Raw genomic sequence first — 17,526 nt, 5'->3', positions numbered from 1 at the left:
ACTGTCAAAGGGGTCGCGACCCACAGGTTGAGAACCGCTGATGGTAGAGAATATTTCTCGAGGGAGGACCGGGAAGGGGCCTAGAGGAGCTCACACAGCTGCAGAGCACTCACAGGCCCCAGCAGGCTGATTCCCAACTTAATCCCTTTAGCCCCTGAAGTTTCCATAGAGAACTTTCCCCCCCCTCCCCCCAGATGAACATAGCTGATTTTGAAGCAGAAATTGAGAATAGTATTTATCTAAATTCTCATCTCTAATCCATTCTTCATGTTGCTGACTGATCTTTTTAGATGAAATGATCCAGACCCTGCCACCTTTACTCTCATCTCTAGCTGAAACTGCCTGCCTAGTCACTGCCCTCAGAACAAGGACTTCCATCCTCCTCGAGCCGCCTGGCCTTGACCTGGGCAGAGGACCTCTGCCCGTACACCGCACCCTGCCGACTCACTCATTAATTCCCACTGAGGACTTGAGAGTGAGGTCAACTGCCACTTTAGAGAATACAGCCCACACTTGCAGGACTAAGTCAGGCCCCCCTTTTAAATGTTCTATTGCTATCACATCCCTGTTTTAACTATATGGTGACTTCATGCTTTTTTCCCCTTTCCAATGCCAGCTCCATAAGGCAGGGATTCTGCTCTAGATTTCAGTGTTTCAAGTGCCTGGCAAGTGACTGACACCTGATAGGTATAAATATTTCTTTAGGAATCAGAGTGAAGGGACACGTGGCTATTCAGGATCACAGCATTCTGGAACAGCCTGTCTGACCTTCATTCCTTGAGGGGTCATGGAGGTTAAGGAAAGAATGTTTACACTGCTCAGGCTGCCATAACGAAATACCATAGAGTGGATGGCTTAAACAACAGACATTTCTCTCAGTTCCGGAGGCTGGGAAGTCCAAGATGAAGGTGCTGGCAGATTTGATTCCTGGTGAGAGGCCTCTTCTTAGTGTGCAGACTTCTCACTGTGCCCTCTCATGGCAGAGAGATCCTCATGACCTCGTTTACACCTCATGACCTCTCAAAGGCCTCATTTCTAAATACCATCACATTGAGGGTTTCAACCTATTAGCTTTCTGGGTGGCACAAACACGAAGTCCGTAACATTTATGAGCTAAATGACTGGTGAGTTCTTGATTTTCCTTTTTAACACTGGCAGCTATCCTTTCATCTGAGAAATGTGTAGCCAATTTGAGACCAAAAGAAAAGTTCCTGCATGCGTCAAGATTGCGTGTATGTCCAGGCACTCCGTTTTCCTTATCCCCTCTGGCACTGTAAATTGTAGAACTAAGCCTGCTGAAGGTGATGAAGGGCAAGAAGAACGTTTTAATCATCAACAAAACCAGTCACGATTAGTCAGCAGTTGCTGGTACAGAGCACACCACACAAGGGAAGTAAATTCATTTAGTTACAAGGGTCAAGTAATGGGTGGCTCCTGGCCTAGAGCTTTCTTTCCCTTGGGTAGAAAGAAGCTTCAGAACTTCCCTTAATCCTTCTAGCTTTCTGGGAAAACAATCATTTAAGAAAGAAATGTACAGGGTTTTTGGGCTCTGCACTCCTCCACTAGGAAAGAGGCATAGTTTCAAGTAGGAAAAAGTGGGTATGTATGGGAACTAAAGACTTTTCTTTGGTAATTTGTGTGTAAAATATGAAGGTAAAGAGGAAAGAAGTTAAGTGAGGGCCTGAACTTGGAGATGTAATAGGTGTGAGGCCTTGAGAAAGCTAAGGCGAAGTCCAAGAGGATGAAAACTTCGTGGTGGCGCTTTGGGGCTCTTCAAAGCTTCTGCAGCTCAGGGTCCAGGGGCAGGAATGCATGTTGGGTTTGTGTCTGGGGGCAATGCTAACTATCTACTAATTTCAGTTTGTGCCTTTTATTGTTTATTTCTTATTTGTTTAGCAAATTTGCCAGCATTTGCTCAGTACTATAAAACTGCCCTTATTTAAAGACAAATCATTTTGAATTATAAGATTCTAGACTTGTGGAAATAGAGCATTGGGTGCCTGAGACAAGTTCCAAAGTAAAAATTTAATCCTCCCTTGATGCCCCAGTGACTCCAGGCTAGATTAGGTCTGTGCATGTGGTGACTGTCTCAACCTGCTCTCCCATGGTGTGCTGTGTCCTTCAAGACACAATGTCTTTGTATCCACAGACTAGTCTCACATCTGCTCAATGAATGACTCAAAATCTGATCCCAGATGTTGTCTTTATCACTATTACTTTCCCTGTTTCAGAGACACTTTTTCTAAGAATTTGTTGTGTGTGTTTTTTTTAAAAAAAAGATGTATTTTGATTTATTTCAGAGATGAAGGGAGAGAGATAATCATTGATTGGCTGTTTCCTCCACGCCCTCCAATGGGGATGGAGCTCACAACCTGGGCATGTGCCTTGATTAGGAATCAAACTGTGATCTCCTGGTTTACAGGTCAACACTCAACCACCGAGCCACGCCAGCCAGGCTAAGAATGTGTCTTTTAAAAACATCATGGGGAATGCATAATGTCTGATTCCATTCATATGACATTCAGACAACTCTATGGTGGGGAAAAAAAAAAAAACCTGGCTGCTTCTGGGAGGGATGGAGAAGGGACTTACCTGGGAAGGGTCATGAGGGGACTTTCTGGGGTGATGGTGGTACTGTAATCTACGTATATCGATACAGATTTGGGCAAATGTATACAAGTGTATACATTTGTATAAACTTAGAGGGTATGCCATTAATATTTGTGGGCATCAATGAAATTTTTCAACAAAAGAAAAAATACTGAACTTTAGTTAATGATATGTATTGCTGAGGATTTTTAGAAGGATGTGTACAGATATCTGTAATTTATTCAAAATACATAAAAATTAAGATGGATTGATGGAGTATTTGATAAAACAAGCATAGTAAAATGTTAATGGTAGAATCTTGGTAAACATGTTCACTGTAAAATTCTTTCAACTTTGCTGTATGTTTGAACATTTTTATAATAAAATGTTGAGAAAAATCATTTGGGGGTTTATCACAATATTTGGTATTACTGATATATTGAGAGATTGAGTTTAGTTCTTTTAGTTTAGTTATTCTTAGAATACCCCTCACAGGTTGTGACAGGGCTGGTGGGTAAAATAGAGCCTAATCAATTTATTTCTTATTGAGACTACCCCAGAGGTGAGGAATCTACTGACCCCTTTGAGGCACCAGGGTAGGGATCATGATTTTCCTGCCAATACTCTGTAACTTTCAATAAATGCCAGGAAATCCTTCTTTTAATTATATACATTTATTAATTATATACACGCACAAAAATACTATCCTATATAAATAAAAAGCTAATATGCTAATTAGACCAAACACCTGAACGACCTTCCAGATGAAGCTGGGGCTGTGAGGGCCGAGCCCCTTGCACAAATTTCATGCATCGTCCTCTAGTTAGGTAATAACTGTTTAATAAATACAATGTATTCAGAATAGATCTGATACTTTGTATTGAACTTTTAAAAAGTAATTCTTTCACAATGAAATTTGGATCCTTCCTTTTCCCCAAATACTAGCCTTTTAAAGTGAAGGCTTTTGCAAATTAATTTTAATGCAGCAGTCTAGTGTACCCATAATTTAAATGGAAACAGCTATTTCCTATAGAAAGGTTAAAAAGCATTTTGAGTTGTCTCTGCCATGGTTAGTTTGTTCCTTTTCTGTTGGCTGCAGCTCTGCCCAGCTCACACCAGAGAGGGGCAGTACTGTAGCAGTGCTCCTCTTTCTGAGTTAGAAGACAAGCCACAGGGCACCAGTCTGTTCCTGAGAAGGTAGACGATCTTAGCTTAACTCACTGCTCAGTAACTTCAATATATTAAACTAGGAAAGTCTTAGCTCTCACTGAAGGACTGCCAAACTGACAATGTATAAATAGTGTAGTTGATGGGATGCACGTTGTCCATCTATAATATCAACCTCCGAAGTTAAGATCTTCTCTAAAATGGCTTTATCTACATAAAGATCCATGGGATCTGGCACCAATGAGAAATGCAAACTCTACATTTTCAATATCCATAGTTCTCAAACTGTGGTTTCCAGAACTGTAGCAGCCACAGGGAATGGGTGAGCAATGCAAAATGGGGGCTCTCACCACAAACCTATGAAATCAGAAAGTCTGGATGGGGTCCCAGCAGTCTGTCTTAAGAAGCCCTCCAGGTGCCTTGAACACATGCTAGACTGAGCACCACTTTTCCTGTCTTCTGTCAGAAGGAAGGGTCTGGAAGAAAACTCAGTGAACATCAATTTGTTGTTTTAACCACTAAGTCCCTGGTAATTTGTTACATCAGAAATAGGAAACTAGCCCAGCCAGTGTGGCTGAGTGTTTGAACATCGCCCTATGAACCAGGAGGTCACGATTCGATTCCTGGTCAGTCCTCTCCCTTCCTCTCTGAAATCAATAAAAATACATTTTAAAAAAGGAATAGTAAACTAATATAAGTTGTTGATTCATTAGTATAAATGCATGCCAAATAATCATTTCCTTTTAAATTTAAAAAAATCTATTTTTAAATAGTCCATATCATGTCAGTCATTGGAATAACTGAAATAATTAGTGCTGTGGTTAGTTAAATCAGTTTATCTAAATGGTTAATTTCACAAAATAATTGAAAGGAATTTATTCTATTTTTCTCTTCAATGGCTTACCAAAAAAGTGAGTGTACCAAATTTGATTATCATTTTTTAGTGAATTAAAGTGGTATGGTGAAATGAACCACTAATCACCCTGTTAAATAATATTAAAAAATTATTCTTAGGGAACACTGAAAAAAAAATAGCATGTTCTAATTTGTCTACATGAGAAGCAATTACTGTATATAGCTTGACAAAAGTAGAATTTTGTCAACTATGCTTTCTATTTATATATTATTTTCACTGAATAAAGAACTAATTTATGAAACTACAAAACATTCATATTGAATAAATGTGTAAATGAACAGATGTGAATGGATCAGATCTTAATAAATGTGTTTTCAGTGTAAAATGCCAGTTCTGTGTTTAGAACAGTGATCTTCACAAAACAAAATTGCATGTACAGTAGAAGCACAAGGCGATCCCTGGAAGGGACTGAGTTTTTTAATGTTATATTTTAAAAATTTCCTTTATCTCTATACATGTTTTATAATGTACATATAGATCTGTACAATAGTATATGCATATATATAATTTATAAATAATCAAAATTTAGAGTGTATTCTCCAATTTTTTCTGATAGGGCTACATGATTGAGAAAGTTTAGACTTTCACCAACAAGAACCACCAAATCCCTGCCTCTGCCAGAGTGTTATGCCTGATTCTGGTCTAAAGATGAACACCTAAGTGATTTAAACAAAAGTGTTCAAACTACCGCTAAATGCCACTTTGCCAATCAACCTTTTAAACAGGTTAGCCACACACAAAAAGTGTGTCAAGTATTTCAAAGTAGCATTTATTTTTTAAAAGCACATTATGAGGTAGACTTATACTAAAATATTCAGTGCATATATTAATAAAAGATTAAAACCTTAAAATTGTATATAGGTATGTAATTAGATAATAAATTCACCTACAACTCTACATTCATCCATTTGAAAAACTCAAAACAATTCAATTGAATAAAAACACACACAAAAAATCCATTGAAAAGGTGAAAGCCAATTACATGTTTAGAAAGCTTTCCTAATTCTTAAATGAAAAACATTTGATCTTTTAAAAAGTTTGTTGGGAAGGGAGTACTTCTGTTTTAATTTTAAATTTTCTAAGTTTTTTTTTATTAAATCATGCACTATGGCTAGTTCAATGAATGTGAAAAGATAATATCATTCTTACTAGAGGCCCAGTGCATGAATTCGTGCACCAGTGGGGTCCCTCGGCCTGGCCTGAGAGATCAGGCCGAAACCAGCTCTTCGACATCCCCCGAGGGGTCCCGGATTGCAAGAGGGCACAGGCTAGGCCGAGGGACCCCACCAGTGCATCATCAGGGCTGGGAGGGACTGCAGAAGGGCTCCAGGGTGTGTCCAGCCCTGTCTCACCCAGTCCCAATCAGCCAGACCCCGGCAGCAGCTAAACTACCGGCTGGAGCATCTGCCCCCTGGTGGTTAGTGCACATCATAGCAGTTGAGCAGCCTTAGCATATCATTAGCATATCATGCTTTGATTGGTTGAATGGTCGACAGGTTGACCAGACACCTAGCATATTAGGCTTTTATTATATAGGATCATTTTGTTTCCATTATATCAAAATGATCATATCCAAGCCAGGCCAGCTACATAATGTATGAGCCCAGTGCACAATAAAAATGTGGGTCCCCTGTTGAAAAAATTAAGAATTTCAACATGGCTTTAGCCAAGCATTAAACCAAGCATGGGACCTTTCTCAGTGCAGAGCCGTATATGTCTGCACAGATCACACGCCCTGCATCGAAGTCTGTTTCAGCTGCACCTATGGAATACGAAAACCTTAGTCCCTTGGGTCCCTAGTACTGGACTAGGCATATGGTAGGGATTCAAATGTTTGTTGAATGAAATACTGAGTCTTAAACTTGCAGTTTTCCAGATCAATGAGTTGGCATAGTTTTTCTGAGCACAGGTATGACTCTGATGCACACAGTGTGTTCACTGTGATAATAAATGATGAATTCCTTTAGTGCTGAATAATTCTGGCTTCATGGGAATTTGAGGCCGCATATGGTGAAGGTTCATTTGATTCATTCAACAACCATTTATGAAGCAACTACTCTGTCAGATCCTGTACAAGAACACAAGAATAAATAAGACAGTCCCTGCCCTCAGGGAGCTTACAGTCTAGCATAAGAACTACAGCACTTCAGAGCCCAGTGAGAAAACTTCCTGGTGTATAGTATATTGTATAGGGCATTCCAAATTTCCTGAATATGTGAATCTAAAAGTTACCAGAAAGCACAGTTTGGAAATAGATATAGTAAATTAAAAAAAAAATTCAAATATTCCATTTTTAAGGTAAAGACTATGAAAAGTGAGGAAGAAACTTAGGAAAGCTGAAAATTCTATTTTAAATACGTTAGACCAGATTTAAATTTAAAAATTATTTTATTACCTCTGGGTGACATTTTTATTTATAGTGACATTATTACACATACATATAGGATCTGTGTGTATGTGAGATGTGTTCCTTGGAACTTTGATAAAACCCATATTACTACCGCTTATTCATTTATAACTAAAGAGAGCAGAATACTGGTACATTTGAGACTTTCCTTTTGATAATCATTTCTATTATCATTTGAATGGGAGAAATTCTTAGGAATCATCTTTAGAGTATAAATTTTGGTACAATCTTATTCTGCAATGAGACTAAACTGTGTCTTTGTAACAACATGTGATAATTTAAGCATATATTTTAATAGTTATTTAATGGCATAAAAAATACTCTTAAGTCTATCTGGATTTAATTTTCATTGTTTCCCCCTCTGTCTTCTTTTTTCTTAAAAGCATGAAAGACCCCTGTGCAAATACAGAGCCTTTGTTGTTGCTTTGCTATTCTTTGGTACATTGCTGTTTGTTCCATAATCTAGCAACACCCTTCGCTTGAAGTATTTTACTTAGTGGCAACTGAAAAAAAGAAACACTAGGTTAGGCCTTTAACTGGAAATTTATATTATCCAGAAGGTTAGTGTGAACCTGTCAGAAAGGTGGTAAACAACCAAAAGAGCCATCTCAAAGCCTGTGTACCCAGAGCTTGCCCAGATCTGCAGACACTAAGCAGGCCTGGTTATCTCATGTTCCAGCTCATAACATGAACATGGCACATTAGAAGAAGTGGGGAATCTTTTAGAGGCAGGCATATAGATAGTGTGGAAGGAGACAGAATAAACTGCTTAGCAGATATAAACCATTTTTAAATTAAAAACAAAACACCAGCAATCTGAGGCAAATGATTACATATACCTCAGGGCTGAGGGAATCACTTTATAATAATTGATATTAACTCATATTTGTCATAGCCCTTTACATTTTATGAATTATTTTATATACATCAGAGCTCACTGAATATTTGTAATGATACATGAATATAACTTTTACTTTTCATCATGAAAAAGTGAATTATACTGAGCATGCTGTTTAAGAAGAAGGCAGGGAGACATACTAACATATTTGAAAGACATCAAAAAGAATTACAAGTTTTAAATTTTGGCACTTAAGAGATGTGCATTAGTTATCCAAAAATTCATATATATGCTTTATGACCAACAGAGTTTATTACGTAATGAAATTTCATAGCTCTCTGTCACTGCTGGTCACTAAATGGGAATGATTGTCATTAGTAAGTTATCAGAATATTTCTCTTACTAAACACAAGCTTAACAGGTATTTATGGATGCCAATACCATATGTTCTGACAAATTGGGAAACATTAGGCTTTTAAAAGATTCTCAGAATATTTTTCCTACACTGCACTTTCTAGCCAACAAAACTTTAATCCTAATAGTATAATGTGATCTTGGTTCTAGACAGAAATGGGGAACGTGTGATCTACCTTTTCCTTGTTTTTCTAAAATTTTTGGTATAGCTTCTTCTCAGGATGTAACAAGCAGAAATGACAAAATATACATGTTCTTTGGGATTCTGAGGAAAAAGACCACACACATCTTCAAAAGATTAAAATAGAGATCTCATCTGCTTTAGCCACTTCATTTTCACAACTGAAAATAAGGAACTACTATGTATTTGATGTTCCTAAACTCATTCAACATAGCATTGCCATAAAGATACTGTTCTGCAGAAAGCTTTTTAAAACCAAAGTATAGTTTATACTACACTTCCCAGTAATTATACTATGTTACCAATTATAATACGTTTACCAAGTATCATGAATAAAAATGACTAAATAAAATTTAGAGTAAAAAACACTACATTTGATTTTACACTGTAAGTGAAATGGGACCTTTTAATTATAAGATGTAATTTCCTCTAATAGTATACCATTCCTGAAGACTTTTAATTCCTTAATATCGCTGGTGACTTTTTGATCATGACCATACCTCAAAGAGAACGAAGGTTCTCTTTGCTGGCTGTTCATTTTTACATTAACAGCCCATTTCATCCTTGCGGCTCTATTTTTTTTTTTTATAAGGCTGTTTATCCTCTATTTTTCTTTATTTTACAGTTACATGTCTTGCTTGAGGTTTTTTAGTTAGGAATGGACTGTATGTATGCTCTGAAGTTTATAGTATTAATTCTAATGGAAACTGTTAATCTTGTAAATGTTCTTTTACGTGGTGCAGAAGGTAGGCCAGCTCTGTAATAAAGAACTTCCAGAGGATGCAAAACAAGTAAATTAACCAGCCAGTTTACCATCCTTTACCAACCAAAGGGCACAATGGGAGGGTAATAAGCATAGGCTTTGGACTAAAACAGACCAGGGTTTGAATCCCAGTGATGCCACCCAGCTCTGTGACTTAGGCAAATCACTTAAATTTTCTGACCCTCCATTTCCTCCAAAGTAAATTGGTACTCCTCTACCTACCTTGTAATGTTTCTGTGAGGATTAGTAGTAAAGTATGTCCATTATTTGACACGTGATAGATGCTCTATAGTTGTTAAACAATCATGACTGAAGTTTAGAGCTGGGCAATATGTGTGCCCAGTATCTGACATGGAACTCTCTCCAAAGGTGATACAATTTATGGAAACTTCTTTTGATTATCAATACAATTGTTACACTTAGTAGCTTATTTTTAATGTTAACATTAAGTGTTTTTGCCTCAAAAACTTCCTTTTAAGTGTTTTTTTTTAAGTTTATGTCAAACCTGTGTTTCCACTGTACTTTGTCATAATTTTTTTTGATGATGAAAAAATTTCCAAATTTTAAACATCCATGGTAAATTGATCTAATTTTAAAAATTTGTCCTAGGGCCAACATTGTTCCAAGTGAGATGTAACCTTTATACATGTGTGAATGGCTGTATGGTAGGTCCTACAAAAAAAACCCAAAACAGTCATTTTTATTCATGTATTTGGGTTGCTTAAACATTTCTATAAAATTTAAAATACTTTTTTTCATATGGCTGGAATTCTCAGCATCTACTCCCATGCCTTCCTTTTTCCAATGTCTTAGCCAGTTTAAGGGTATTCACAATAATACAAATTAAAGACAAAATAAAGTGTTCATAGTCATTGTTTTAACAGACAGCATAATACAGTAGAAATTGCCCTGAGCAAGGAATTAGGAGACTTGAATTCGAGTCCTGGCTCTGCCACTAATTTTTTAGGATAACCTTAGGCAAGTCACTTCTCTCATTCCTTAAAAAATGAAATTAGTTCACTTTATGTTATTTCCTACCTCTAAAATTGCTTTCATTTACTTATTATTAAAAAATAATCAAAACACCTGGGAGTTGTGTTAAGCACCTGATGGGTACAAAAGTATTTACTGATGTTGAAGGTAGTGTTTTATAAACAGTGATCCAGGGGCCATCTGAATAAAGGTTACTTGGTGTTCCTGTTAAAATACAGATTCCTGTCTTCTCCCTGGCAGAATCAGAATCTCCTAAGGTAAGGGCATTTTCTGTATTTTTCACAAGCTCCTCAATGATTATAATGTACCCTCATGTTTGAGAGCAACTGGCTTAAGAGAATGTTATCTAAGAGGGAAAAAGCCAGCATGTGACTTAAATTACTCTAGCTTCTGGCAAACCCTTCTGAACACCAAACCATTCAAAGTGGAGGAGACTAAAGGAAAACCCCTTACTTCAGCAGAGCAGTCAGCCTTGGGCTTAAGCCCTGCTATATGCTTTTTACTTGCTCTGCTCCATAACAAAACACAACAAAAGGTCTTCATATCAGCTCGGTCTTGACATCTAAGCCACTGACTACCACATTTATGCCAACAGCTTGAAGAGGACAGCAGTTCTCCTCTCACTAATGCTAAGAGGTGACCTTGTGCCATCTAGCTCATGAAAGAAATATGAGTAAAACCCATCTCTTTACTCTCGATTCCCCCTCCACCCCAATACTATAACATGTCATCCTGTGTGATTCAAATAATCTGGCAGAGAAAACAGAATATCTGAGCCACACTGTCCTCATCACTCTGTGGCCAGATAGTGTACTAATCCAATAAATAAATTCTCTTCTAAACAACAGAAACAACCAAAGCTCATTCCTTCTCCCCTCTTCTTCCCTAATGCTGTTGACAGGAACAAAATACCAAGTAAGGACACATGCTAGAGATTTTAAAATTCATACAAGTAAAGTAAATTACAAAGAGAGGTGATAATATTTTTTCTAGAATGTCACAACAAAACCCTCTCATGATAAAAAATATGTATAATTTTAACAGGAAGCTTAAAAGACATTTTGTTGAAAGACTATCCAATAGTTATGAGAATAATGCCATTATCTGTGCTCATTATTGAGAAACATAACAGCAACTTTAAAAGACCAAATATACTGGTAAGGGAAGATGAAATTTCTTTTTCAACAATCAGTATGCCAACATCAAACATTTGGGTTTTATTCTAGTGTCACAGATTTCTTCTAACCCAACCAAAACTCCTGTTAAATGTCCACAAAATTCACACCAAAATCAAAAAAGAAAAAAGAAACTCGACAAGAGCTAACATGCAAAATAACCAGAACTGGGGGTCAGTGGCACAGATCAGCAGGAGCTGAGGAATGCTGCAAAAGATGCTGCTGCATAGAGTCTAACTTGGCAATGCCCCTATGATGCTGGACGACCAAGTCCTCAGGTCACAGGTGTGTTCATAAGAATCAGGATCTTGACCCAAACTTTTAAGATCGTCTAAAAAAGAAAATACTTCACCTCAATTGAAGCAATTTATATGTCAAACACCAGAAGAGTTGCTTATTTTGTTGTAAGTTGTGCCTAAAACTTTGGCTGATACAAAGAAACCCGTCCACTAAGGCACCCTGAGGCAATCTGACAATGTGTTGGGGAGAACTTTGTCGTCAGTACAACATCTTTATGAGAGTACAGAGAACGGATCACCCGCAAGGGACTGGCTTCTTTGGGCAAACAGTCAATAAGTTCACTGCACTGTTTGTCAAATCCCAACAATCGAATCCCATAGGCATGTGGGGAAGAAACCATTCGCCCATCAGGGCTGAAGCAAAGTTCTTTGATATAACCCCTGCCTACATTGGCTTCTTCAATGTAATGAGTCAGTCGTAGAGAACAGCGAGGTGAGACAGGTCGTACCGGAACTCCTTCTTGGAATTCATAGACACAAGTCCACTAGGGAGAGAGGAGAGGGACAAACCAAAGTTATAGAGCCTCAAATAGTGCTACAGATATTCTTTAAAAAACACACAACTCAACAGAATGCTAAAGCCACAGAACTGTAAGAAATCATTTAGATGAATGCTACCCTCTTGCAACTAATGAACTTGTAGCCTTGTACCCTATCTTCATAAGCTAGGGTTATTCTGTACTATGATGCTTTAAAGCCTTTTATTCACAGAGGCCAGTATGACTTCTGTAGTAATAATTCCCTTTTCTGAAAGTAACAATTTTAATATTTAAAAATTCAAGGGTTAAGACAGTCAAGCCCTAGAATACCTCCCCTACACGTTTCAATGGCTCTCTTCTCTCCTTTTCTCAGTTGCAGATTCTAGAGCTAGTGAGATTCTTAAAGGACTCCTGCTTTTCTTTCTTTTTTTTAATATACTTTATTGATTTTTTACAGAGAGGAAGGGAGAGAGATAGAGAGTTAGAAACATCGATGAGAGAGAAACATCGATAAGCTGCCTCCTGCACACCCCCTACTGGGAATGTGCCCACAACCAAGGTACATGCCCTTGACCGGAATCGAACCTGGGACCCTTCAATCCGCAGGTCGATGCTCTATCCACTGAGCCAAACTGGTTAGGGCAAGGACTCCTGCTTTTCAGAGTGCTGAAAATCATAAGGTCATATAAGACCTTTTCCCCTAGTCTCAGTTTAGTTCCTTCCTTTTCCAAAGTTTCCCCTGGTTTTTAAAAGAGAAAATTATTATACTCAACTGGCTTAGCAAAACCTCACAGTTAGCCAGCTTAGCTGAAACATCTGTCTTATGTTTACTATATAAAGGGCTTTTTATGATGAGATGAAGGAGAAAAGAATTCAAAAGCTAGGCACAATCTGAGCTGATCATTGCTTTAAAGTACTCCCCAGCTTGCCATACCCAGGCCAGAGGGGAGGGAGAAGGGGTTCAAGCACACATGGCATTTTGTTCAGTCGGCCCTGTTGAAGGTGGAGTCCTGCTGCCCGTACCTCCTGATCATCAGTGTTGCTTGAGCACCGAAGAAGAGTGGCCCAGCCTTTTGGGTGCAGCTGTAAAGATGTGATGCAGTTTCCACGGTCTCTCTCACCAGGAACTTTAGGGGTTAAGACTTCAAGACTATTTCGTGGTGAAACTCCTGAGATACAAGAAAATTAGAATGTGGGATTTGTATTATCAAAGAACTAAGGCAGGTTTTCAAAGCTTGATTTTTGTAGGTGGTGAATACACAAAACAATATACAGATAATGTATTATAGAATTGTACCCCTAAAGCCTATATAGTTTTATTAACCAACTAGAGGCCTGGTACACAAAAATTTGTGCACTCGGGGGGAGGGGGGGGGGGTTCCTCAGCCCGGCCTGTGCCCTCTCGCAGTCTGGGATCCCTCGGGGGATGTCCACTTCCCAGAGGGGAGCAGGCCTGAGCTGCAGTCGGACATCCTTAGCACTGCTGAGGAGGCGGGACAGGCTCCCACCACCACCGCTGTACTGGCAGCCATCAGCCTGGCTTGTGGCTGAGCAGAGCTCCCCTGTGGGAGTGCACTGACCACCAAGGGGCAGCTCCTGCATTGAGCATCTGCCCCCTGGTGGTCAGTGTGTGTCATAGTGACCAGTCATTCCCAGTCTTTCTGCTGTTAGGGTCAATTTGCATATCACCCTTTTATTATATAGGATTCAATAAAAAAGTAAAAAAAATACTTAAAAAAATAAATATTTCTTAAAAAGCTTTGATTTCTGTCAGCCAGCCACTATGCCTTCATTCCTTTATCTGCATTATGCTACCACATGTAAAAAAAAAAACACCACAGTGCCCTCAATGTACGGAGTATGTATTTGGGGTGAGGATATGGGGAAACGGTATGATTAGAACTAAAGAATCCAAGTTCCTATAGCAAGAATCACCAATGACCTAAAGCTAATGCATTAAAACTAACTAGAGGTCCATTTGATTTGGATTATATCTCAGAAAGCTATTTAAGTAAAATCAAAGTTATGTGACATGAGAGGAATCTGGAAAAGTAAAAGATAACAATTCTCATCTCAGAAGATCTGGTTCAGAGAAGGAAATACTTGGAAGCCATGAAGACTGCCATTATATAAATAAAAGGCTATGTGTACAAGGAGAGGGACTTATGGCCACCAACAACAGTACTGTAAACAAAAACAGATGTATAATTTTGGAGGCGAGGGAGGACAATCACTCAGAAACATGTCAAAACAAGGGGTGGGAGACACTGCCAATCATACATACTCCTGGTACTCTGGTATGGCCCATCATGTCCTTCGACGTAGGTCTAAGGCAAGTGACTGCTGCAGAGAGCCACTGTTACTACTGGGGATACGTCCTCTGCCTCGGATATGTGGAGAACCACTTGTACAGACATTGTGAGAAAGCAGCTTAAAAGTGTAATATCAAGAGAAATATTTCAACACTTCTCTTCCTGTGTAATGAGCTCCTTCTGTCAAACCCTTTGCAAACTGTTTCTCAAAAAAGATGTACCTTCTTTTAAAAGAGTCCCTTTAGACTACTAGCATTGATGGGAACCTGTGACACTCCAAATTACACTGTTACAACCAAATTATATCTAATAATGATCTCACATGTGATTAAACTTTAATTTTCGAGAAAAACAAATCCCTATTTCCAGAATTAATTTTGAAAATCTGTAACAAAAGCAGAAAATAAACCCATTCTAAATAGCTAACTAGTGGTTTCCAAGCTGTGCTCCTTGGAGGTTCCTCAACAGCTGGCAAAAGGGGGGGAACCACCTGGAAACCAAGGTAGAGATGGGGTAGGTGAAGGGCTTCCCTAATTTCACTTGAACCAGAGTTATTCCACTTTTATTTGTGCTAAATCCCTAAGAATCCACAGCAAATTTCATGTCAAAAATAGTTTTAATCCTGAAATAAGTTTGAAGGCCTCTGCTCTTTACAGCCGTCATATCTGCCAAAGTATGATGCTAACATACACTGACACCTGAAGACCCAGGGTTTCCAACATTCAGAGCAACCTTACCTCTAAGCCCACCTTCTCTCTTTCCACTCCTAAATTTTCTTGTTCTCTCTGCCCAGGCTCCCAATACATCATCTCTTCTCCCAGATGTAACTTTTCATATCATACAACTGCTATATAGTTTTGTTTTGGTGTTTACCAAAGTAACAAGCAAGCTTGTGAACTATTCTTCTTAAATTTTCTCTTTTCTCATGGACGGTTTAGTTCATCAATAAAGATTTTTTTCAGTGGTTATTAAGAGCTTTTGATTGGCCTGGCTGGCATGGTTGAGCATCAATCTATGAACCAGGAGGTCAGGGTTGGATTCCTGGTCAGGGCACATGCCCGGGTTGTGGGCTCAATCCCCAGTGGGGGGCTTGCAGGAACAGCCGATCAGTGACTCTCTCATCATTGATGTTTCCCTCTCTCTCCCTCTCCTTTCCTCTCTGAAATCAATTTAAAAAAAAAAAAAAAAGCCTTGGCTTGTTTCCTATAGCCAAGGAAGAAGGAGAAGAACCGGCAGAACCTGTAAAAGAAATTTCTGCTACAAATTAAAGAAGAAATGCTACACATCTGGGCATAAATCTCTAAATTTAAGAGGAAGAGTTTTTAACCTTAAAGTGAAACATCACAGTCTTCAGTATCCAGAAGAAAGTGGATAAAGCTATAGATTAGGTTAGAAAGGGTGCTCAAACCATTCTACTCACATAAATAAGCATGCAAAATAACCAAGTATGCATTTATCAAGCACTTAAAAGGTGAGGCCTCCTAGGGAAAACACAAATTACAAATCTAATGAATAATCCTTTCCAAAAATAGCTAGATAGGAAACATGCTTATCAGCAAAAGGTGACCCCAAATTACAAAAAAACTGTGTCTGGCTATCAGTCTATAAAGAGGACAAACAAAACGTGCTATAAGAGTTTAGATGTGAATTAGTTTGGAGAGGGACTGTAGGTGAAATTTGCATGGGGAGAAAGCATTTCAATTAGAAGATGGAAGGGACAGGCTAAGCAGCTAGCTCTGCCAGACTGGCTGGGGGAAAACGGGGAAAAGCAGAACAGGGCCAGATTGTAGCTCGCTTTGTCCCACCAGCCCTCTGAGCCTGTCCAGCATTGCTCAGAGAAGGAAATGGCAGATAAAAAGTCTACTGGGCTGAAACCAGATGACTTTCCCAAGCACCTAATAAACATATCCTCTTATATTTATACAGCACTGTCACATGCGTAATCTCACTTAATTTCCATAGTAACCTTGATTGGGATCTGTATTTCCCAACTACTTCCTCTCCAAACTACACAAAGCCAAGTCCAGGAAATAAAATCTAAGTTTAAACTCCAACTACAATTTAAGCCCAAGATACTCAAACCCAGAGACCCTGTTTAGCTTTTTGAAAAGGATAACTGAGGGGGGCAAGGAACAGCCTCATCTTTTTTGGCTAATTTTATGGATTAAAGAAACCAAAGAAAGCTACTTGGTAGAATCACTTGTTGCAAGATTATAACATCCAACTTTTCACCTACCTTCTCTTTGCGAGGCTCGTGACATGTGTTTCTCAGAAGATGAATTAGAATCACTATGATGATGACAAGGTGAACCAGAAACTCTAGGGCCAGATGAACTTGATGAAGTGGTCAGATCTTAAAAATACAAAAAGTTCTGACAATACACCTAGCAAAACTTTGGTGATATCTTTTAGCTTTTTAATCAGCTACTTGAGCCATACTATTAAAATCCATCTGAAATATGGCAAGTACATGTCCACTTAAAACTGGCTTATTATAATTAAGATTAAGATAGGACAGCTCTCTGAAGTGTTCTATCTAAGGCCTAGTCCCTTTGTAAAATCTTCTATACCAATGACTAGCTTAAGTGAAATATAAACGAAAAACCAAATAAACACAGGAGCATTATTTGTTCCGCATCATTTGTGTAATAAAATGGAATAAAAAATATCAATAAGAGTCAAAACTGAGCTGTTTAGCCCATTGTTTAATGTTTTATAGGGTCCAAACAACAGGCTCATTACCGAGAACATGAACAGATCTTTCTTAAAGCATAGCAAAAACTTCTATTATCATTCTTGAAATTATGTGAATACTGTATCTTTGAAATGCAATACAAGTTTTACATTGAAATCTGTGGAAAATAAAATGAATATCAGATAGCTGAGTTTGATGTAGTATTCTAAAGAGCAATCTCTATTTCATCACACTTTTCTAGTGGCCCCACACTTCTGTGGGAGCTTCTTATTAAATTAGCTCCTTTTGATGTTATTAA

The 17,526-nt window shown here is 38.4% G+C and overlaps 1 protein-coding gene across 1 annotated transcript in view; it reads right to left on the bottom strand.

Moving 5' to 3' along the window:
• Positions 1 to 9,140: 9,140 nt before the first annotated feature.
• Positions 9,141 to 17,526, bottom strand: part of DCAF10 (DDB1 and CUL4 associated factor 10) — a gene marked incomplete at its 5' end in the record, with an annotated part of 46,417 nt that continues 38,031 nt past the window's right edge. The window contains 3 exons of the mRNA XM_081103333.1: positions 9,141 to 12,227; positions 13,245 to 13,390; positions 16,770 to 16,886. Of these exons, the coding sequence (XP_080959459.1) occupies positions 11,859 to 12,227; positions 13,245 to 13,390; positions 16,770 to 16,886 (632 nt within the window). The 3' untranslated portion in view covers positions 9,141 to 11,858. The remainder of the gene's footprint in view (positions 12,228 to 13,244; positions 13,391 to 16,769; positions 16,887 to 17,526) is intronic.

This window comes from Myotis nattereri, assembly GCF_964212035.1.
Source record: "Myotis nattereri genome assembly, chromosome: 12".
NCBI lineage: Eukaryota > Metazoa > Chordata > Mammalia > Chiroptera > Vespertilionidae > Myotis > Myotis nattereri.
The sequence above is the reverse complement of the archived record's forward strand: the minus strand, read 5'-3'. Positions and strand labels throughout refer to the sequence as shown.